Raw genomic sequence first — 25,492 nt, forward strand, 5'->3', positions numbered from 1 at the left:
GATTGAATATTACTAAAATATAAGAGTTTTAGCTTACAATTGCGTTTTTCGACCATTTCGGTAGAGTCAAAGTTGATCGAAGGTTGAAATTTTGGCACTTATCGTTATTGATATGAAAATATTTCAGAACTGATAAAAGCTACAATCATGAGTATTTTTTTGTTGTATTCTACATGAAAATGCGCACATTTTCATATATAATGCTCCATGTAATGGCTAATTTAAAATGGTGCAAAAATTATGTCAGTGACAAAATAATTTCTGAGATGTGTCACTGATACTTTTTAGTGCGATAAGAAAGAAATTCGCGCTTGCGCACCTGCGTAACGATTGTAAACAAAACAACACCTTGATCTGTGAACTCCCAGCATCCCCCAAGGCGAGTGATTAAAAAGTTTTCGGCTGGTAGGCCTATAAGTATTTTTCCGCGAATTTAAAAAAAAAACTTATTTATGTCGACGTAAATTACGTCCGGTCGGCACCCAAAAGACAATTTATCTCGACGTAAAATACGTCCAATAGGCGTTTAAGGGTTAATACAACACAAACGGTCAGTTAGGTATGGACAACAGAACTCAGCTATTTTCAACCATATAAATGAACATAACCATAGAATAAACTGGAATTTGTCACATATAATTTATAGCAGCAACTGCCTGTACAAGAGTCAAATGATGGAATCGGCCTTAATAAAAGAGAGGCAGGTAATGAACATCTCAAAAGGAGCATGGGATTCAGATGTGATCGACAAGATTTTCATTCAACCAACGCTTAAGAAGATTAAAGGAAGATTATCAGCGGGGGTGACCTAAATTGGCTTAACTGTGGATGGACCTCATGGTATAAATACCACCTTTTCTGTAAACTTTTCTCATTCTTCTACCTGAAGAGGGAGACAGCAGTCTCTGAAATATAGTATTTTTCTCTCTATATTTTGGTGTTTTTATGGGCTCCTTTTATTAGATATATATACAGGCAGTCCCCGGGTTATGACGGGGGTTCCGTTCTTGAGACGCGTTGTAACCCGAACATCACAAAAAATCCTGAGAAAACCTTACTTTTAATGCTTTGGGTGCATTGAAAACTATGTAAACTGCATTCTTATTGCATTTTTCATCAAAAAAACCTACAAATATTGATTATTTTGCATTTTTTGTCATATTTCTTCAGCTAGATCAGCGTTGTAGGCTGATGAATATAATTGAAAATCGCCTTAACCTCGGAACGTCGTAAGCCAAACCCGTCGTAACCCGGGAACTGCCTGTATATATGATATATATATATATATATATATAATATATATATATATATATATATATATATATATATATATCATATATATATATATATTATATTTATACATATATATATAGATATAACTATATATATTACTATATTATATATAATATTATTACACATATATATATATACATATATATACACACACACATACATACATACATATACTCACATATCATGCAACTTTTAAAGACCTAATTTTGGAACTAATTTTAAGGGGGTTGCATCATACATGAGATATAAAATTAGCATATGTAATGTTCTCATACTACTAGTATCGTTTGATAAAATACAAACATAATGAATTTGCATCTTTTCCATGGATCTTTTAAAAAGTTATGCTTTACTTCACTGCATCCAGTAATATTGTATGTATTTTCTTATTACTATTGTTGTATTATGAAATACAAAAATAGCAATCAGTGTTTTGTTTTGGAAATCAGTTGAGGATGATTGCGAGGTAAGTTTATTTTGCTGTGCGTATTGAAGTCAAATCAGAGCGATTTTCTTGCTTCAAGTTAGCGTAAATGAATCTCAAGATACTCTGTTGATATAGGACAAGGTTATTTTATGTCATACGAAGTGTTTTCAAGTCAAAATATCACTTAATTCGTATCATTGTGAACAAAATTTTTTTTTTTTTTTTTTTGTTTTTTTTTTTAATGGCGCTGAGGACATGTTCGTTGCGTAAAAAAATCATTAGATTGCGTTCGGTATTTTCACTTGATTCCATCAGAATACTATGAGCTTCACATATTTATCCTTTATAGGAATGAACACAGTAAAATGTGTTCTTTCACGCCAAATAGTTTTGATTAAAACTCATTTCTCTGAAATTTTGTTTACGGTCAAGTTTGATGGTGCTATACCGAAGTTTCCATGTTGCCAATGTATAATAATAGTCATTAGTAGGTGAACATTCTTTCTTCAGATTCAGCTACAACTAGCAGCTTAAATTTAGCAGTATATACTCTCTTGCTGATCTTTTTTCCATAGCGAAGGAGGATATAGTAATGTAAAAGACTCGGCTACAACTAGCAGCTTAAATTTAGCAGAATACTCCCTTGCTGATCTTTTTTCCATAGCGAAGGAGGATATAGTAATGTAAAAGATTCAGCTACAAGTAGCAGCTTAAATTTAGCAGTATACTCCCTTGCTGATCTTTTTTCCATAGCAGAAGAGGATATAGTAATGTAAAAATATATCTCTACTATTCTATTTAACATCATTTGTAACATAACTATGGTAATTTTTTACTATATTACGATGGTTGAAATGCAAGCAAACCGCTGTAGTTATCGGATTCGGTTGTTCATAGCAATCAACTGTTTCTGGCTGTATGCGTTAACCCAACAATTATAACATTAGTGACGATACTTTTAGCTTTCTCTTTTACTCTTTTTAACCTTACTAGAAGATAGAATAGGTAAAGAGATGGAGGAAAAGTGGTTAGCCTAACTAGAAAATGGGATAGATAAACAGTAGAAAAAGAGGTTAGCCTATTGTAGTTTGGTCTCAAAAACTTAACTTTCATGTTACTTGAGATACATGATCAAATCATTGTTTTAGGGTGAAAATTTGGGGGTCGCATGATATGCGAGATCGCGTGTTACACGAGTATACTATACAGTAAGTGAAGAAGGTTAAGAGATATTCTTGGTAGCAAAAGCTAATGTAGAATTATATGCAAATTTCAGAGAGGTAAGTTTATGTAGTATTTCCTGAATAAACTTTACTGCCATTAAATATATTTATTCATTTAACTTCAGGTTTTGGAAGCAACTCAACATTTGGAGGGTCAGCAGTATTTGGTGGTTCTCCATCATTTGGTTCACCTCCCAAGTTTGGCAGTAGTCCATCATTTGGAGGGTCTGCTACTTTTGGTTCTTTAGGTGAGATATTTTTCTTGTATGCTATGTGCTGCTTTTATTCATTTTACTTATTATTTATTAAGAGAGTATTTAGAATCCTGAGTAATGATGAAATCCTGTTGTACGTTGTCCCACTGTCCTTAGTGTGTTGAACATGCATGCAAACTATTAAAATCCAGGGCTGGAGCATATTGGAAAGATAACTACAAATGAGGAAACTTAAGGGAAACTAGATCACTAGTGAAAAGTCCAAGAAAATCATGGGAGAAAAAGCACAGACAAAGACTGAAGTTCAGTCAGAAAGTAGTGGTGGGCAGAAATCAACTCCGGAATCGATCTTGGCGAATCTAGCTTAGTGATCCCGTAATCGACTCAAATCCACAGAAAATCGACTCCACTTTGCTCCCTATTCATCAGCTATTCGGCGCACGTGATCATGAATTCGTGACTCATTTATCAAGATCACCGACCTGGGGTCAGCTCGCTGACTGCTTGCGCTCAGGGATCAGTCAGTGACATTCAGGAGGATATATAAAAGAGAGGAGAGTTATAGAAAACATAATAAGGCAGTGTAAAATGAAATAGATTAATAAAGAAAAATTCTAAGGTGAATAAAAATGAGTGTAAATCATTGTAATTGAAATTAAACTCAAACAATCTTTGAAACATATAGCAGAGTAATTGATCATATGTTAATAAGACAAATACATAAGAAGGAAATAAGAATAGCATTTATAATGAAAAAAAATGAGGAATAGGCTATATGATTCGAGACAAATTACCAAAACTAAAAGCCATAGGGCAAGGTCATAGATTAAGAGGATTAAAATGACCCAGATAAGGCAGATAGCCTAAAGCAATGTTCTCCCTTATGAAAATAGGCAACACTACATTCATCTGTTTTAACTCCTCCCTACCACTCAGTTTTGGATTGACTTTATGGTCTTGTTTGGTTGGACAATGAACACCTGCATGCAATTATCCTGGAATGAGGGCCTGTGTCTCTCTTAAGCGACTTAGGAGGCACCCAAGGGCAGAGTTAATGTTATATTGACATCACCCCACATCACCCCGAGTGACCCAGAGAATATTTCTTACCTCCAAGACCTCCCCCAACACCCCCATCCCTTGTTTGTTTGTCTTAGGTACAGTTGCACCCAGGAAGTCAACTCCAGAATTGATTCTTGTGAGTCCACCCTCTCCAAGAGTCGATTTTGTCGAGTCCAAAATGAGCAATTCTTGCCCAACCCTGTCAGAAAGTATTTGAGACAAGCCAGTGGAGAGACAAGCCAGTGGAGGGAGCATTTGATGGAAAGTTGTTATTGATAATTATTATGACCTATGGAATAGACAGTGTATATTTATATGTTGCCCAAGGTAGAATATCCGTCACGTATTTAAGAAAAAAATCTGGTATAGCATGTTTGGCACATCTCATGAGTCATGTATGTTTTACAAGTATGGATGTGTAAGTATTAGAGGAAAAATAGTTACCAAAATGAAAAAGTATATGTACTGTACATTGTAATTATGAAAATGATTATGCAGATATGGTTATAATGTGTAGATTGGTCTCATTAAAAAATTAGAAATACAGTACATGTCAAAGCAAGCATTCGTAAAACCTACATTAAAAGCAAAAGGAAAAATTTCTTTGTGCTTCTTTGTTTGAAATGGCATGTGGCCTTTAAAGAAATCTTAAATAATCCTGTTTCATAATACGTACAAATAAAAGCAAAAAGTTTTGTGGTCCACATCTGTGAAAACATTGCACATGAACATCCACTCACAGTAACTGTTATTCCTTAGAACTGAAAGATCCTTCAAAAATGTAGTACATAGATAGTTCAGGGCACTCAATCTCCCCTCTTTTCTATTATATGGTATGTATATTTGACTGAAAAATCCTGTACTTCTGACAGCCTTGTCCCTCAGAACTGAAAGATATTTAAAAATTGTAGCGTTGATAATTCAGTGTACTCAGTGTTCCCTCCTTTCTATTATATGGTATGTATGTATTTGGCTGTGAAAAATCTGTTACTTCTAACAGCTTTGTCTCAAAGTTTTCAAAACTATTACATAAAGGTACATTGAAGTACATTACTGTATACTCAAGTAAATTTTAAAGATAAATAATTTATTAATACCTGGTGTTGTTTTTATAGTTTCAGGATTATTTTCATGTAGAAGTATTTTGTTTATTGGAAGCTTGCTTGACCTGTTGTTTTCTTTGAAAAGAATAATTGCTCATAAAAACAAGTAGGTGATAATACAAAAACCTACCTAAATATCATTTTGAAAGGTGGAAAATGTTTACTTTGATACTTGAACCCGGATCTCTTATTTACAGCTGGTGGAGGTGGATTCAGCAATTTTGCCTCTTCAGGAACAAGCACCTTTGGATCCGTGGCAAATTCTACATCACCATCAGCGGGTTTTGGAGGGTAAGATTTGGATCGTATAAGAAAATTGGGTTTTGACAAAAAATTTGTAATTGCACAATCTTACTTAAACGTTATTACAAAAATGCCATGACATACCTAATGAAACTCTTTCAGCCTCCAGTAATCTTTTATAAGTGTTTTGTTTATTATTTATAAAATATGTTAATAAAACTTCATTTAATAATAGTAATATCCAAGCAGACTCGGATGTGGTCTTTATCTAGTTGACACCCTAAAGGTTTGTCAGGGAAGAAGTCTTGCCATATGTAGGCATATGTAGTTCCTTTTCATTATCATTTCAGATGGGATTTCAACAAATTTTATGGTACACTAATTTATAACAAGGTAAAAGGGTGACAGGAGTCTCAGTGTAGGGTCACACATTTATCATAATGTATAAAAGTTTTAAGTAAGTCGGATTGCTAAGTATAGTTTTTGCATTTTGAAATTAATTGATAGTTATGTAGTATATGCTTGATTTTTAAAGTATTGTAAAATAACCTGTTACAGGATTGCTAGATTTTTTTCTCTGTGAGACCACCTCTAGTTGAGTATGAAATTTCACATATTTGAAGAGGGAAAAATTCATAGAGTAATTTATACAGCAGTATTTTATACTGAGAGTTATTTTCTTTCAACAGTGTAGTCATATAAAGAGAACTTAGGATACATCATTATAGTAACTAATGTTTAGTAAGGCATTGATACACCTTTTGAAGGAAGAATGCAAAGATGACATAAAATTGCATTTACTTTCATACAAATTTCCATTCTCACCTCATCCAACTTCAGCATCTGATATTTCAGGACAACTGAATGTATTAAAGAATTACTCCACCATTATCACTAGAGTACAATGTTGCCAAAGAAGTAGGACCCTATGTAAAATTTTGTGAGGTTTAATGCTTTGGCAGTTTTAATGTGATGCTCTAGTTACTAAGGGATTTGGAGCCGATGGAACCCTGGTTTTCGGCAATAACTTTTTATCAAAGCATCAGATAAAGGTGAAAGTTGGCTAGTCTATATTGTATAACCCTACCTAATTTTTGCAAGTAGTATTATGTAGTACCTAAGTTTGATAGTTTTGATATTAAAGAGTAATATGAAGTCGCCGATGCCTGAACCAAGAAAATCACTGACAAGGATCCAGAAAACTATTCATACATAAGCATATTATAAATAAAAATGGGGCTCCACCCATCCACCAGGTAAGCAGTAAGTTACTAACACAGTCTAGGCTTCAACTCTGTGATGGATTATAGTTACTTGGCAACTCTCATCTCTTGCTGCAGCAAATAGAAGCCTATAGTGTCGAAACCTGAAGTAAAACAAACCGATTTGTCTTTTCATATTCCCACCCTGAATAAATGTATACATAGATGTAACAAATGAGCTATACAGTCAACCCCCGGTATTCGCGTTCTTGAGATTCGCCTATTCTTGGATTTTTCTTTGGACCATGTCTATCCATTATTCGCAGGAAATTTGCCTATTCGCGGGTTTTTCTTTGGACCATGTCTATCCATTATTTGCAGGAAATTCGCCTGTTCGCCGATTATTCTGTGGACCATATCCATTATTTGCAGGAAATTTGCCTGTTCATGGATTTTTTGTGGACCATATCCATTATTCATAGGAAATCCACCTATTCGTAGGTTTTCCGATAATAAATATTCACAAATTAGTGTATTTTGATATTATTTTCATGACTTAATAACAGTAATAAGGGGGGTTACGTTGCTGGACTTTGGGAACTCTACTTTTTTTGCTAAGTACAACCAAATTGTATAATAGCAACTTCCATTTGCTTGTATTTCAACCATCGCATGATAGTAAACAATTAACCATAGGTATGTTATAAATGACGCCATGTAGAATAGGACTGATATATTTTTATGTAAGCTTGTATTACGATGAAAGCAAGTAAAAATAGTGAACGGAATCACTTTTTTTTTTTTTTTTTTTTTTTTTTTTTTTTTTTTTTTCCTCCAATAATCGTGCTCCCAACGCAATCTGTTTATGAAAAAAATAATTTAGTTTACAATGAGACTTATTCAAGTCATATTTCGACTTAAAAATTCGTTTTTTAACGAAAAATGACCTTGTCTCATATAAGTAAAGTATTTGTTTATGCTAACTAGAAGCAAGAAAATTCGCACAGAATTGAGGTAAATACGGCAAAATAAACTCTTATTCACCATAAAATGATTTCCAAAACAAAACATTGACAGCTGTGTTATTATTATATAAATACAATAATATGAAAATACATACAATATTGGATATAGTGAAGTAATGTATAACTTTTTAAAATTTTTGTGGGAAAGATGCATATTCGTTATGTATGTAATTATACGTAGCCATCAGCAGCCAGACATCGCTCAATTATGCTGATGTGGGAATAAAGCTGATTCTTGTTTCGTGGCCACTTATTTATTTATTCATTTATTTATTTTTTTTTTTTACTGAATTATCACAGTCAGAATGTACTGAACCTCCAGAATTGGCTTATGTTAATTACTGTAGCATACATGTTTTATAGAGTATACTGTAGGCTAGGCTACTGTATTCATATGTATACAATATATGCTAGGCTAGGAGAATACCTGTACTATGTAGGTCAGACGAAAAAGGAAAACAGAGCAAAATCTTTCACACCATTAATAAATAAAGTGTTTCGCTTTATTGATAAATAAATAAATACATACAGTGAACTGGGCTGTCTTTGTTTATGTTGACGGCCGTCGTCTGCAGAACTGATGTGAGGGTGATTTGAAAAAGACGCTTCGGCGCCAATTTACGTTAAATAGAATTTTTGCGTTTTTTAAACATTTTTTAATATTTTCTAGCTTGCATTAAATAAAAAACGCATTAATTAAACACACGTTAATTGAGAGGTGACTGTATGTTGACTCAGTCGACTGTTTATCTCTCATGTTTTGGTTATTCTAAATTCTCGTCTGCTAGCATGTTCCTCTTTCTTCGTAATGCTTGTGTTCATTCTTTGTCTGCTTTCTCTTCGGCTATCGGCAAATCTCTTACTACTGCCTTGATTAATGTTCTTTTTTCAAGTCTACACTGTCTGTAGTATCTAAAGTTTTCTCCAAGTTAGATATTATTCTAGCTTCAGAGCTTTCTAACGATGTTTCATATAGGAATGCATTCAAGTATGTACGTTAGCTTTCAGACGATGAGGGAGAGTTGTTGTAACTCCTCTCCCACCCCCTTCCAATCTTTCCCATTTTCTGGCGCCTCGTTTTCTTTCCCTCGGTCGACTTGTGAGGACGTTGTTGACTTGTGTGGACGCAGTTGACTCGTGCGGACTTGGCTGAGTCCTGAGTCGCCTAAAACTGTCTTCCTCTAATTGAGTCGTGGTGGATGTGATACAGCACTCAGCTGCTGTCACTTCTTATCAACAAGTGTCACTTTCTGTCACCAAGGGTTGCTGAGAAAGAGCAATCCTTTTAGCTCTTTTGTTTACCTCCTGTCGGCAGCTGTCTCCTCGTGTTGCCCGCTGGCGGAAGAAGAGTTTGAAATGGAGTTGGAGGAACTCATTCAGGCTGTTCAGCGTTTTTTGCAACATTACGCTTTGCCGTATCCTCATTTTGTTGAGGAAAGAGGCGCCAAATAGAAAATGTCTTAATTGTCTTAGCGTATTTCGGCGCCCTCTAAATATTGGAGAAGATAACCAACGTTTCCTCCCATTAGAGAGCATTTTGTAACTTTTCTCGGCCTCGGACGCACAAATCTCCCTTTGGGTCTGCCTTGGCTTGTCGTCTTGTGTCTTTTAAAGTCACAGAGAGCCAAAGACTGCCTATTGCTGTAGAAACGCTCATTGGTCCTTTAACCGTCTTTAGTAGGAGGTTCGCTCTCTTCTCTTTCCTGTAGGAAAATGAACTCGAGAGTGACAGACATGCTGATGGAGTTTGTCTAGCTTGTTGAGTTGTTACCTTTTACTTAACAACGTTGTCTCAACTCTGCGACTGCTTAGAGAGGTGGATGCTCCAACCCAGCGAGTTTGTGAAGCCAGCTTTAGGGTTTGTCACCAACAGGAGTTTTAGCGAGGAAGACAAGTAACTTATTTCTGATGCTGCAGGGTAATGTCCTCATGCTTATACTCACTCGGTTTTGAAGAAGTGAGAACACTTTCGCTTCCTGTCTGATTATGCAGCTCGATTTAACGCAATAAGGGATTATTTATTGGTAGTCTTGTTTTATACCTTTCGAGGATAAGTGCAGTCTCAGGTTCTGGGATATGGACAGTTGCAACCTCCTAACATGCATGAGAGACTTGGGACCAGTACGTTACATGGTGGAGACGGTGAAGGGCAGTTGTGATTCTTTTTTGGTTGTCCTCCACTGGTTTAATCTCCCTCTTATAGCTTCCTTTGTCTTCAGCAGAAATCTCTCATAAGCCTCTTTTTAGTAGGAGATTGTATATAGAGGGAATGATGGTCCAAGGGTAATTCTTTAGGATGAACTCCATAAGTAATTGGAGATATTCTTGAACGTTTGGAGACTGAATAACAGGAAGTGTCTGCCCACATACATTTTAGTTTTCTAGCATGGTTTTTGTGCCTTTCCAAAGAGCGATCAGACTTATGGTACACATGCACTTACCAATAGATCCACAGTCATGCAAGTTCCTTCAAGATGTTTTTACAAGAAGGTATTGCTGTTCTGTGCACTTGGTTTGGGTTAGTGTGCAGCCTTCTATAAGTTATGTCAGGGACTTGTTGCCGATTGGTAGAGGTTGTCGACTTTAGGAGCAAGACACTTCTACTGAATCAGTTATGTATTTAAGTTGGCCAACTCTGTCAACAGTATTCCAAAGGCCAAGGACTTGTTGCTTCTTCTGGCCCAATTTCCCTGCATTATATTGTTAATTCTCTATATCCCCATTCTTATCTAGTGATGTGGGAATGATAATTATGCATGCTTGTCAGTCAAAGATGAATAGGCACATGCTGCTTGAAGAATTTTAGGCAAGGAACTTCCTATATTGTAAGGGCTTTTCCTTATTAGGAAACATGGCCTCACTGGGGATTTTTTCAGATATTCATGCTCAATTAATGTACAGTTCCAGCGTAAGAATTAAGACTTACAAATAACGTTCATTAAATTTGTAAGTAATCCAAAACCATCTTTGGCTCTAGGACTGTAGGAGGGACTCTGTAACCAAGAATTGTCCATTTTGTTCTTAAGCCTAAGTCCAGGGTTGGGTCTTTTCCCTCTGTCATGCAACACAAACAGAGTTTAACTAGTGTCATTACACTTTCATGCAACATAGAATGGTCAACACTACACCTGGTAAAACTTTTTAGATGTCAGGGCCATGGAAAGATTTCAGGATGCTTAGCAGGTTTATTCCCGGTCAGAAACAAAGTCTTTGTGGAAAATTTGCTGCTTTGAGTGAAATGAAACAACATATTGGTTTGATCATTCATTCTGTGGAAGGACAGTGTTTTAGCAATTGGGGATTCAGGAAGAACAAACTGCCTACAGAGGAAGAGGAAGAGGGACATCTGAATGATTACTACTTCTTTGATGGCCCTCAGGCTTGAGTAGTGGATGGTTCTTTAAATTTGGCCTAATTCAGACTCATGGGCCTGCCCCTCGTATCTACTCTGAATACTATTGAGCAATTTGAAGCTCAAGAATTGCTTGGTATCTCCTGTAGAGCCCTTGTAGCCTCAGGGCAAATGATTTTCAGAATTTCCAATGCTCTGGTAGATGTCTAATTCTTCCGTTGAGAGGAAATCAACTCTACTACACAATTCCATACACTTCCATCTCCTTAACTGCTTGGAGATGTTAGAATGTCCCCTCCCAATAATAAGATTTTCAAGTTATCATAGGATCTGTCCTTAATTTAAAACTGCCGTGGCCGGGGGTCAGAAGTGGTGGGCTGTGTATTGTTGAGGGTGCCATTCTAGAGGAATTTTCAGCACCTGGAACCTTGTAGACGTCAATGTTTTCTGTTTAGAGTAAGACTTTTCACTGTCTACTTCCAAAGTTATCGTCCCATACGTACTTTCCTTGGTATTGCATCAAGTACTTTTAGATCTTGCTAAGGACCAGCACTGTATGGTGTTGAGATTGAAGCCCTTTCATCTCTATATCAGTCTCTCTCTGGAGTTTAGGTGCAGGTCTAAACTTTGTCTGAATTTACTGTAAAACCTTTTATTTAGCACTAACAGCTGTTAATTAGTAAATTTATTGTCAGCACCCTTCTTTAAGCGGGTGTAAAGGGAATGCTATTTTAGCTTTCTGCCTTAGAGCTGAGGGTGATGTTAAGGCTATGCTTTACAGTGCCCTGTAAGAATTCCAGTGTAACCCCTTAGTGGGGAAGAAGAGGAGACTTCTCTATCCTGTTGGAGCATTTAAAATTTAATCAGATAGGTTAACCCTAGAACATTTTTATCATCCTTTTAGAAACCTTGAACATCTTTGTCAAAGGTTAATCCTGGAAGAGTCAAAGTTAACCTTTGGTTTTGTGGTTTTAAAAAACATAGGTATCGTTGTCAAAAGTTAAGCCTGGAAAAGGCAAAAATCAACCTTTTGTTTTGTGGTTTTAGAAAACCTAACTGTCTTTGCCAATGGTTAAGTTTGGAGGCAAAGTTAACTTTGTTTTGTGGTTTTAGAAAACCTAGATGCCTTTGCCAATGGTTAAACTTGAAGGCAAAGTTAACTTTTTGTTTTGTGGTTTTAGAAAACCTAGAATGTATTTGTGAAGGTTAAGCCTAGAAGAGGCAAAGTTAACTTTTTGTGTTGTGATTTTTAGAAACTTGTAAAATCTTTGTCAAGGAGCACGCGGTCCTCTGTGACATATTGAATAGGCTAGTACATGAGAACTAGCTCCATATCTTCTACCTTTATTGAAGGTAAACATTCATAATGTGAGCAGCAGTTGTAACTTTATTTAGTGTTAAGTCAATTTGTCGCTCAAGAATAGGATTGATGTGGCACAGTAGAAGTACAATTCGGTTTTTACCCGCTCACTACCTTAAGTATACAGAATTGTGTTTGAAAACAGTAAAGCCCTTAATCCACTCCTAGTAGTGGGTAGTCTTTTCCTGAACCGAAAAAAGAGCAATTCTTTAGGCGCTTTTGTTTGAATCCTGGGTTTTAATATTTTGGGGAGCGTGAAGGTACAAATTTTGTATAGGGGTGTACCTTTATATCGTAACTGTCATTTTATAAGGCTTTTTGACCCAGGCACAGGAGTCTCTCGTACTGCTTGCGTTTCATTCTGGCTGAATTGAAGAGGTTTTTCTCCGCAAGGCTGCTGTTTGTTGTATATCTATGAGAGCCTTGCTCCCTGAATGGAATCCAACTTCTGGTGGTGGTAAAATCCACCAAGGATTCCAGATCAGGTGAGAATGTTTTGGGTTTCCTGCAAGAAACCTTTAGCTGAAATGGCCGAGCTGATTTTTGTCTAGCTGCACTACCCAACATCCTCCTCTTAATGTGGGAATCAGCTGACTTTAACAGTAGGTAAGATTCATCTCAAATAAAATAATTTTTATAATGAGATTTATTATTTAGATACTATACTTGCCTACTGTTTAAAGTAGACTCACCCAGCCTCCCCACAACTTAGTGGGATGTCAAGGAGAATTCTGACAAGCTAAAACATAACTAACTTCCCTGTTCCATAATAAGAAAAGGAACCCCAAACCATTAAGTGATATGGTTTCTTGAAAGTCTTCGCTGTGTACCGGGGATCGCACGGATCAGAGCCTCTCTTACGCCTCGCACGATTAGGAGCCTTCGTACCAATACAAAAATTGGACTCGCTGGTCTACATGACACGTCCCCAATCTTCCTGTGTCATGTCTTTGTATTGCTCAACAAATTTAAGCCTATTCTCTTTTTGTTTCTCATTTATCATGGGCTTCTTTTTAGCACGGCAACTCCAATACTTCAAGTCACGTTGCAGTGTTTGTTGCAGACATCTCTTAGACACCCCTGCAAGCAATCTGGGATATGATATCTTTCCATGAGATGATTTGCTGTAAGGCAAGGATCTATCTCAATAGAACGTTTAATTATGCTCAGGGTTCTCTGAGAGATCTTCCGGGGTGTCCCCGTAGCCTTCTTGTGGACTGGTATTTCACCCCCATCGCTAGCCTTGAATTTCTGGATGAGCCGATTCACTATCCAGAGCTTCATGCCCTTAAGGCGGCTGATCTCGGGACCTTTGTTACCTGCTCTGTACAGGTCAATCACTCCTTGAATATCTGCAATTTTTGTATACTTCCCCGTCATAATGATATGCCGGGGAAAAGCACCTTAATCCAAAAAAATAAATAATAATTCTTCTTTTACCTTCCTCCTCAAAGTTGGTATTCTTAAATGACCCTGTTTGTCTTCTCTTAACTTTCCCTTCATTTCCCCTAATGCTTCTATTACAACACAGTTCTCTTAAATTTGTGGTCATACCCCATTTTACTCATGGTTTTCTTATATATTAACCACAATACATCACCCTGCAAAATTTCTGTCTTCAAATAAAACTTGTTATTCTCTCCCGGAATTCACATTGCCTTCTGACCTCCACCATTCTCCTTCCTATTTATTTCCTAATCCCTCAAATATTCTTTTAATTATCTGTGACAGTTATATTTTCCAACTTTCCTTGACCACAAGCTGCTAATACAATTGGTTTTTTATTTTATGTGAGATTTGCTTGTTCTAATATAGTGGAACTTCGGTTTTCATACATAATGCGTTCCGGAACCTCCCACAAAATCCGAAACTTACAAAAACCGAAACAATAATTCCCATAAGGAAAAATGTAAATTCAATTAATGTGTTCCAGACCCCCAAAAATATTTTTGAAAAATACATTTTATAGGGAATAAACAGTTTTAATACAGAAAACAATGAGAAATGAATATAAATGACTAATGAAATGAATAAATGAACATTTAACATCACTCTTACTATTATAACCTTTATGGAAAACACTTGTTAGCATATGGGAGATGGAGAGGAGAGGAGAGGGAGGAGGAAAGGTTATTCTTTGGAAGGGAAATCTCCCTCCAGAAGTGACTTCAGGTATCGAGGACCTAGCTGGAGTTACTTCTCTTCATTTTTTAGTTATTATTTGAGGTTACTTCCCTTCATTGTTTATCGGCCCCAGGACCGCTGTCACACAACAAAACTGTCCAGAAACATTTGTTTCTGGCATTTCTTTAAAATTTGCCTAAAGTTAACCCGTTCACCAGTGGGACGCGCACATGTACAGCTTTTACTGTCCAGTAATAAAAGACCGCAACGTACGCTTAAACACCTTTCATCCTTCCTTGAAAAGCAAAGCTGTTTTCTTCAGCTTGGATGGGTTCCAGATATGGTATTGCGTACGAGAGAGGTGATGAAGCTCCACCCACTATTCATTCTAGCCAAAGAGTGTCCGATGGTCGTCATGACGTCATTTTCATATGGGATATTAGGAGGGGTATTGTCCAACTCGTGCCAGTGCGTCTGAGGCTATTATGTATGAAGGATATCACAATTTTGTGAGTAAACTATGAAGATTTGAATTCTTAACTTTTTTCCCTTTTGATTGCAGCTATTTTATGTTTTTTGTTTTTGTTTTTCAGCATGTTGGATGATAGTGTTTCGGAGTCAGGATCTGAGTACCTGCCATGTATCAGATGATGATTATAGTGATAGTTTCTTAGAGGATGACGGTGACAACAAGTGTTTGGAAGACATTGAACCTATTTTCAATGAAGGTTGGCGGTTGATAACTAATCCATTTTGTCACATGCACCCAGACCCACCCCTGATTTCACGGAAAATGACAATGGGATCTGTGCTTACACACCAGATTTCACCTGCCCGTGTGATGGTTTTGTGATGTAATTGACACATTGTGTGAATGGATGAAATGTTCGGGCAGAGGGGTATTTTCACAAAACAGGAAAGCATAAGTTGAATGGACTTCTATGGAGGCCTGTTACTCATGATGAGATATAGTATGTTTTTTATAGCTTGCTGATGACAATGGGCATGAATAAAATGCCCCGTATGTATATGTATTGGTCATGAGATGCCAAAGATTTTTTGTAAAGAAGTAATGTCTTGAGCAAGATTTCTTTGCCTTGCCTACTGAAATTCATGAGGTTTGCTCCGATAGACCAAGTGGAGAAGATAAGGCTTAAGACTTATTGAACCACTTTTTTTCTTACTGCGCCAATGTAGCCAGAATCTGCTCACACCAGGGGAGGATATTGCTGTAGATGAAGCACTGATGCTCTGGAAAGGGAGGCTGGGATTCAAGCAATGTATCTGAACTAAAAGATCCAGATTTGGAATAAAGGTTTTTATACTATGGCTTTCAGATCCAAATTGGATTCCCAGTGCCTACATTGGTATGACAACTCTGCGATTTTCAAAGAGGATATCCTGCCACACTTAGGAAAGCGTCATCCATAACCTTGCTAAAAACGCCCACAATATCAGGATAACCTGGAAGGACATGATTCCTAATATTGGAATTATTGATAAGGCAGCAGACCCCGTCGCCTCCGCCTCCTGGAGGCCCTACACATCGGGAAGGAGAGACCCAGCCTCAACACCACGCAAGAGACTTCCCTCCTCCCGACGGTGGCGTGTTTCCTCCTCCTGATGGTGGCGTGTAGGTCACCACCCACCAGCATCCCAGGGCTGATTGAACGGACCAATCAGGTGGTGCCCCTGTCTACCAGCAATGACCTTCCAAATACAGTAATACCTTGGGTTACGAATTTAATCCGTTCCAGAACCTGCTTCGTAACCTAAAAAATTCGCAACCTAAATGGATTTTCCCATAAGAATGTTATAAAAAGCAAATAATGCGTTCCACCCGACCATGAATGACCATTTCAATTCATATTTTTCCATTTATTTTTGTTCACTAAGGTTGAAAATTCGTGTAGGAATTACATAAAATTATAAAATTGAAGAATGAAATTAAATATAAACACTAGATTTAATATGCATGCACAGTAAAACCTGAACTTTACCTTTGGCGAGTGTGGCTGCTGGCTTGTCGGAGACGGGAGGAGGGGAAGGGTGAGGAGGAGAGGGTTAGGGCATGGGGGGGAAATCTCCCTCCGTGAACACTTCTGGAAGACTTTCTGGTTCTTTCTCTAGAGAGCACCGTTCACTACGATCACTAATTTGTTCCGATACGTAATACAAACCATCGGTCCTTTAACAATAGGAAGTAGCTAGCGGCAGCTGGAACGGTCGTAAGCTTCGAACAAGGGGAGAACGGTAGTTAACTGCTTGTCCGACAGTCGCGCGCCGCGCGACTGGGAGGTAAACAAATCACTTTTGCTTTCGGCCGCGGGTGTGAAGGACGTGTTCGTCATCGCTCTCTGCCCGCTTCATCGTCGTATGCTTTGTTTATATTGTGTTTTCTACTAATGGTTTGTTTGACTTGAAAATGAAACTGTAAGTACACTGTTTTCATTTTCATTACTTAATTATGAACCAACATGGAGTTATCGCCGTAGATGCGGCGATTTCCTCTCTTTTCATGAATTGAACCCTTGAATTATGTCTCGGTGCCGAGGGCGGCGCCGAGTCATGTATTTTGGGCGAAAGTGTGTAATTGAAAAATGTAAGTACTCTTTTCATTATATTTTTGCCCTGTGCGTTCGTTACCGAGAGTGTGATTGCGCTCGGCACGAGCCTTTTAATTTTGTATAATAGAATGCAATGAAAGTGGATTCGCAATTGCAATATTCTTTTCATTTTCATTTATTTATTTGCATGAAATTTAATTTGGATCAATTTTCGTTCTTACCCGGGAATTGATCCTTACGATTTTTTTATGTGAAATGAAATCGCAAGTGCAGTATTCTGTTTCATTTTCATATATATTTTATGATAGCATCATATTATTGGATCAAGTTTCCGTTCTTACCCGGGAATTGATCTTTTCCCCTTTAAGTTCTATGAAGTGAATCGCAAGGGCAGTATTCTGTTTCATTTTCATATTACTTTTCACTGCTGTGCGGGGGTAGGGGAAGCGAAGGTCTGCCAGGAAGTCGTCGGAAAGCTCTCCCGCGACTCCCTTGGTATCCGATTCTTCGTCTTCCTTCCTGCCCCCCGCTCAGCTTCTTCGTTGTATTTTGTATTTGGGGTCTTCCTTGCGTTCGGGGTGGGGCATGTCTTCCCCCCGTGCGTGAGGGAACCCCTCTTACTAATCTATCTATGTTACCGCAGGTGCTACATCCGTGGGAGACGACCTTGGACAGGTATGGACCACCGCGGAGGCAGGGCGTGCCTAGCATCCACGGGCTGCTGCAGCGTCTAGCGAGGTCTGGGGCGGTCTCCACTACTACCACGGCCGCTTATGCTGCTCCCCCCCCTCCTGGTCTACACTCCCCATGCTGTGTCGATGACGCCGTCTGCCGCTACTAGGGCCGCAGCCGTACCGAGGTGGGGTTGCCGCCGCCGCCTGTTTTCTTCGTGTTGCCTGCCCCAGACTTCCGCTGTTCCAGCAGCTCGCCCCTGGACCGGCCGCCAGGACCCAGGTTCCGCTGGCTGCCGATGATTCTACGAGGCGATCGCTGGGCCGGCCGTACCTGCCACTGATGTGATTCCCGCTGTTGGCTTGGCTGTCCCTTCTGGGTCTACCGCTGCCGCTGTTCCTGCCGCTCCTGAGCTGGTTGCTGTTCCTGTGCCTGTCCATGCTGGTCCTGCCCACGGTGTGTCTTCCCCAGTCCCAGGTCCTTCCGGACAGGTGCAGTCGGGCCGTGTTGCTTCGGCAATAGCCCCGGCTCCGGCCTGGATGGAGGACCTGACGACTGTCCTGCGTGAGCTGACGAGGAAGAGGAGAAGAGGAAGCTGTCATCTTCGTCTTCATCGTCTGCTGCTGCCTCTTCCCCTTCGACTTCTAAGGCCCATAAGCCGAAGAAGAAGAAGGCTGCCTTCCCCCCTAAGAAGTCTCCTTCGGGAACTTCTAAGGGCCCATCCCACCCCGGTGGGACGGGGGGTCCTTCTGCTGGTCCTCCTGCTCCTTCGGGAGCGGGGCCCGTCTCCCCTTCCGTAAGGAAGAGATGGACGGGGACCAGAGGAGTATCGGTTAGCTCTGGTACTTCCTCGCCTGGTGCTAGCGGCGATGCCGCTACGCCAGGTTCCGGCTCGGTCTCTCGTTCGCGAGAGATCCCGAGTGTACGTTCTCCCTCGGGAGACCGTGCAGCCAAGTTTCGGCGCCAGAGTTCGCTCGGCGCCAAGACGCGGCACGGAGCAGAAGGCTGGTGAGAGACGCTCAGGTGACTCTTGCCAGGCCAGCGGCCGCTCTTGCAGCGACCAGCTGGTAACCCGGGTTTTCCCCCCTAAGAAGGCTCCTTCAGGACCTTCTAAGGGCCCGTCTCGCTCCGGCGATTCGGGGAGCTCTTCTGCTGGTCCTCCTGCTCCCTCGGGAACAGGGCCCGTCTTTTCTTCTACCAAGGAGAAGAAGACGGGGACCAGAGGAGTACCAGCTTCGGCTGGTACTTCCTCGCCTGGTTCTAGCGGTTCTGCCGCTAAACCAGGATCCGCCCGCCTCGGCTTCTCGTTAGCGAGAAGTACCGAGTGGACGGTCTCCCGCGGGAGACCGTCCAGCCAAAGTCTTGACACTCGAGCTCGCTCGCCGCCAAGACCGAAGCGCAGAGCAGAAGACTGGCGAGTGTCGTGCAGACGACTCTCGCTAGGCCAGTGGACGCTCTCGCAGCGACCAGCTGGCTGCTCGGGTTGACGTGACGGTCGCTGACCAGCCACGGGTTGAGGCGAGGAAGGGGTCCCCGCGGGTCGTCGGTACCAGCCACGGCTGGTACCAGCGGCTCGACGCGCCGAGAGGACGCTCGCCGGTCTCACCGCGACAACGAGCCTAGCAGGTCACCTGACGCCGCTCCCATCGGGACCGGGCGGAAACGGTAACCAGCAACAGCTCGCCTGACGCTAGAGATCAGCGTCGACGTTCTCAGCCGAGCCTCTCGCCCCAGGCGAGCGGCAAGGCTAGGCCTGCTGCTCGATCGCCACTGCGGGTGGACGATCAGCAGCAGCCCTCCAAGCACGCTGGTCCTGCCAGCGAGCTAGGGGGGTGGGGGAGCGTCAGGTCTGCCTCTCCTGTACCTTCAACCTCCTCGGGCTACACCGGGAGGAGCAAGGTACCTATGAGTGATCGCGAGAGGTGCGCCGCTCGCGATCCCGCTATGACGCCGTATGGACCAGGCACGGTTCTAGGACCGACCAGGACATACGCGCAAGTAGCTGGAGGCGACCGTCAGGGGTCTGCCGCTGTTCCTCCTTCTGAAGGAGGAGTATCTCGGGATCTGTTCTTGTTGGAGGGACTGGACGGTCCTACTCCGCAAGACGCGGTTACTCCCGAGATACAGAGGAATTTGCAGAAGTCATTAAGCTGATTCGTCAGCATAATGACCTTGCGGAAGGATTGCCGCTCCCACCAGCAGAGCCCACGTCTCTGCTCGAGTCGTTTTGGGCCCGAGAGGGAACCCAAACCGACGGTGGGTCTGCCGCGATCGGAACTTGCCGATTCTGTCTCGAACCAGAGTCTCTCGTCTCCGGACAAGAAGGCTCTCTCAGTTCTGGCCGGTCGATCAAGCTACTTCCACCTCCTCTACTGCGACAGCGGCGTTTCTACGTGTCTTCGGACACCGTATTTGAATACTCCTTCGGTCCTCCTGAGAGGTTTCGACCTCGACGAGGACTGGAATGAGTCGGAGGACGGTATCGGCTCTCTCCTGTCAGGTGTCGATCAGCCCCACCCAGACGACGTTCACAGTGGCGGCAGACCCTTACCTACAGTGAGAGTTCGTAACCCTCCGCGGGAAAACTTTTTCTCCTGACGATACGTTTTCCCAGACTCTGAGAGGCCATCGCCGCAAGGCGATGGCTGTTCCTACTCTTCTCCAACTGCTAGTTCCACTGGGAAGGCGAGCGAGTATCCAATTCCTCCCCCATTCCCTCTCTCCTTACGGTTACGAGGGAAAGGGGAGGGATCCTACAGAGATTTCTCTGTAGGATCCCAGTTCGTTCGGGACTGCGCTACCGGGGGGACCTTCGGGTCCTACCTGACGTAAGCCCCGGTCGTTGAGGAGGAATCCTGCCCCATTCTCGATTTCTACGGGAATCGAGAGGACCACCAGCCGATATCGTTTGACGAATTCGGTGGGGGTTTCGCAGACTGCTTAGAATTCTACGGAATTTCTAACGCATTCAGTGTTCGAGTTTTACGATCTCCAAACACTTACGCGAGACCACGGTCCAAAGTGAGCGAGACGAGAATCCCCGATATACACGATAATTGGGAACCTCGCCAATGCTCGAATTCCTGGAATTTCTAGCATTGGGAAGAAGACTGCTGCTGAAGAAACTATCTCACAGTAGGCGACCAACCTGGACTAGAGAAGATCGGACGGGAATATCCAGTTTGGCTTGAACTATCGTCTTAGTATTCTGTTCACCATTGAAGCTTTCCTTCGAGGAAGACTTCTCCTTCACTCTCTTTGATAGAGATCGAAGGTGGTCGATCTCCAATCCTTATTTTGTTTTCTTGAAGGAAAGAATTTAGGATGGAGATCGTTGTTCAGAATCCTACAAATATACTACGTATATTAACCTCGCGACATGATTCTACTAAGCAGTTGAATTGTCCGAGGGGTAGGCGCATATCCTAGTTAATCTACGGATTGCGACTTATAAGAGAAGTATTCTAATTGAACTGCAACTCGGGGTTGCCTGCAACCTCCCAGGAGTTTTCAGTTTCAATTTTATATACTTATGGTTTTGTCACGACAACACCATTTCAACTTTTATATTTACCGAAATTAGTTTCGCCTAAATATAATTGCTCGAGCATATCTTTTATGCTCGGTAGTTCTAGCCGAACGCATTCCTTCGTGGAATAATGGATTACCTGGCAACTCAGGATGACGAGTCAGCGAGAGCTCAGGCTCAACTACTGCGTATTGAACTGCCTGATAGCAGCTCAGTATCAGCTGGGCCTCCGATATGCACGGTCATGTATGTCTCTCTCTGCCCTGCTTTGATTGACTACCGAACCGTATCTCTGCCCAACAATCATGGACTTAGGTCTCTGATTAATGGGGATTCTCGCAATAATGAAGGACCATCTACTGCTGTGACGCTAGATTCCATCACCTTCGACATTGCGAGAATTTTCAACAGAGATATCTCTTGGACTCTTTCATCTGTTTCTGTTTACCGCACGGTAACAGAAGTCTGTACAAGTCTCCCGCTGCATCGCACTGCGATAATGCGAATGATTTTGCAGACATCTGAGTTTGTCTTCAAAATATCTCTTATTCGTAGGTGTACAATTGTTCATTGTTCAACCGAATTACGAGATGTGTCAGAAGACATCGCCTACTCTCCGACCTGACAGCTCTACTTCCAAATGTTCAGCCCATGAGAAGCAGTTCTTCAGGCGGCTTTCCCCTGTGTTTTCATTACTGAAGAACGCCCCGCTTTCATTGCAACTACGACTTCTCACCGGACAGCAATGAAATAGCGGTTAGCGTTTTCAGTCATTTGTAAGCACAGGTTATGAATCTTGAGAATCCTTCTCTCGATTCATCTGTGAAGACGTAGGTTGCATTCAATATCTACCTTCGTCTTCAACGGTACATAGTGTTGTTTCTCCTTAGCTGAGATTCAACAACCATGAGATGTTTTACCTTCAGGGACCTCGGTCTCTAGAAGGCAATTGACTTTCGCCTGTTGGGCACATGCCTTAAGAGAATCATCACCTCGCTGTCCGGCATTGGTGACAAACAAATACATTATTTGTTTGGTCTCTCGGCATAACCCTTTAAAGGCGAAGGTCACGTGACTTACTCGGATGCTTTGACAACTTGCCTCCTACCGAACGCAGTCAGTCGGCAGCTGTCAGAGCGGCCGAGTCAGTTACGAACTACGCTGTTGACTTAGTTCGGTTGTTACAGAGCAATCATTACTTCGTTTTAATAGCTTGTCACAGTACCCATACCATTGACACCCACCATGAGTGTCGGTGTCCTATCCACTACCGAGAACTTCGCTGCATGGGGATAGGAGGATGCGAGAGACTTCGTGGCAAACGGACAGACCAGTATGGGTACTGGACATCACCGAAGTCATGCGACTATTTCCTTCTTTTCCTCTGAGGAACTGCATGACTTCTCCTGCGAAGTCAAGCATCCAGGGGATGGGGATCCGTGACGCTCGATTTCGTACCGAACTTCGTAGCGAAGACTCGGAACCCTTCGGTCCCTGACGATTGGTTCGAGTCGTTCACAATCCCCTCCCTAATGGACTTCACCGCCTTCGATGCGAAGGAGATGCTGCCTTGTCCGCAAGAACTTCTCCGTGGCGCAGGTACTGAAGGCAGGGGTCTGGTCAACCAGACCACATGCCCTTCCTTCTACCTTCGGGATATTGCCCACAGGTCCTTGGATCTTTTTCCTTGGGACCCGTGGTGGCTGCTCAACACGTTGTGTAGCGAACCCAGACCCTCGCAGGCTGAACAGCATCGAGTCCTGGTGTGACCATAAGAATGGATGAGTGAATGAGAGTGTGACTGGCTCCTCTTCCCATCTTTTTCTTCCCCTCTACCTGTGGTTAGAGGGACACGGTCATCACCCTGCTGGATAAGGACAAGATGCAGGTGAGCTACTCAACAGAGCCCCATCCTATCCCTTTCACTAGGGATAGGAGCGGATATCCACCACTTCCTCCAACAAGGGGGAGGAAGTGGATGCCAGCTTGAGACAACCCATACTTTATGTTGCCTCTTGCAAACAGGAACAAGTTCTTGCTTGCTGGTACGAAGAGATACGCTTGCCTCTCTCTTAGTACTCGGCCCAGAGGTCTGACCATTGATCCTGCGGTGCACACCCCGATCAATCGGACAGAGGCTTGGATCCCTCCTTCGCTCTTACGACCAGGGAGGCATTCCAGGGATGGACGAACACCAGTCTGTTCATCAAAAGACTCAGATTCCTCCCACCAAGAAGTGAGTCTTCCTATTGTTAAAGGACCGATGGTTTGTATTACGTATCGGAACAAATGACAATTTGTCGAAAATTGCATTTTTCCTAACTATACAAACCTGAGGTCCTTTACATATAGTCCCTCCTCATGCCACCCCTCACTCTGCGTATTTTGCATGGGCCAAAAGCAAAAGTGATTTGTTTACCTCCCAGTCGCGCGGCGCGCGACTGTCGGACAAGCAGTTAACTACCGTTCTCCCCTTGTTCGAAGCTTACGACCGTTCCAGCTGCCGCTAGCTACTTCCTATTGTTAAAGGACCTCAGGTTTGTATAGTTAGGAAAAATGCAATTTTCGACATTGTCATTTTACGCTTACGCGACACTGTGTCGTCTTTCACAATTTTGAAAAAATATTTTTCTATGGAGGCTTGCTTTTGCCTGTTCTTTAAAATTTTATAGAAATGACCCACCCCATTATCGATAAACAAATTTGTTGGACTCTTACGAGCCTTTTCGCAAATGATGCTCTCACTTACAGAATCTCCTGCCAGCTGCTTCTCGTTTATCCAAACCATGAGCAAATTTTCTACATCGTCGAGAATATAAGGCCGTTGTTTCGTCAATACTGTGACACCTTTTGATGCTTTACTGGCTTTAATTTCTTCCTTTTTCTTCAAAATAGTGCAGATCGTTGATTGCGACCGCTTGAAGAATGCTGCAATGTCTTTCACGCGCTCGCCTTTATCATGCATTTGGATAATTTCCTTCTTCATTTCGACTGTAATCATCTCCTTTCTTATGCTTTCCTTCTTGCTGCTTGCCTTCGTCATCTTGGGAGCCATTGTCTTTAGTATTTGGGTAATAGTAATATATAAGCACTATCACGGAAACACAACACATGCACAAATCACTAAGCAAATTTGAGAGCGTATCACGGACGGATGCGTTCAATCTTACCGCCAGCGAGATAGTGAAAGAGTTATGGTTTAAAAAGGGTCAAGGGATGCGTGGGAGGAAGTCACGTGACCCTCGTTAAGTTTTGGCCAAAAAAAATGCGTTCGCAGATCCCACGCTCATCCGATGTCCGATGTAAACAAAGCAGGCGTTAAGTTTTGGCCGAAAAAAATGCGTTCGCAGATCCCACGCTCATCCGATGTCCGATGTAAACAAAGCAGGCGGCCTCCCATGGTGGAAATTCGCGCATTCGTATTCCAAGTGAAATTCGTATTCCAGAATGAGGGCGTCACTTCGTAAGTTGAAAAATTCGTATACTAATCGGTTCGTAACCCAAAGTATTACTGTACTACCCTTCCAGTCTCCAGCACCCACACACAAAGATCACAGCGAGCAGCCAGCTCTGGGAGACGGCTTGACTCAGGGACTTAATCCCCAGTTCAGCCAATGAAAACTCAGCTGTCACAAGACAGAGCACCGAGACACAATAAATACCGTTGAACGACCCCATTCCAGTCAGTTCAAGCTCATCTCTCCTTGAAAATGAACCAAAGATACAGTTGGAAACGTTGGAATTCCGCTACGCCCTTAGACAACATCCAGACTACAATTTGTAAACTCTACAGCGACCATATGCCACGTTTACGTAGTTACCATATCAATAAACTATTATTTTTAGAAGACATTTCCTTAACCAGAATATGAACATCAGCCAGCTATTAGCAAATAACAACCCTGATGAGAAGAAAATAATTAGAATTGAGAAGACCTTATATTAAATCAGTTCTACTGATGCTGCCATCCTCTTTAACAAAACATGTTTGAGAGAGGGTCTCCTACCTTCATATTATTATCATTGTTATTTCCCTATTATTACTATTAATGATCAATATTATTATTATTATTATTATTGTTATTATTATTATTA

The 25,492-nt window shown here is 41.6% G+C and overlaps 1 protein-coding gene across 2 annotated transcripts in view; it reads left to right on the forward strand.

Annotated features, from left to right (window-relative positions):
- The window catches only part of LOC135214474 (nuclear pore complex protein Nup214-like), a 184,345-nt gene that overhangs the window by 153,499 nt on the left and 5,354 nt on the right, over positions 1-25,492 (forward strand). For both annotated transcript variants that reach the window (XM_064248820.1, XM_064248821.1), the window contains exons 18-19: positions 3,069-3,191; positions 5,521-5,614. In XM_064248820.1, coding sequence (XP_064104890.1) covers positions 3,069-3,191; positions 5,521-5,614 — 217 coding nt within the window. The remainder of the gene's footprint in view (positions 1-3,068; positions 3,192-5,520; positions 5,615-25,492) is intronic.

The sequence above is a fragment of the Macrobrachium nipponense genome, chromosome 45, assembly GCF_015104395.2.
Source record: "Macrobrachium nipponense isolate FS-2020 chromosome 45, ASM1510439v2, whole genome shotgun sequence".
NCBI lineage: Eukaryota > Metazoa > Arthropoda > Malacostraca > Decapoda > Palaemonidae > Macrobrachium > Macrobrachium nipponense.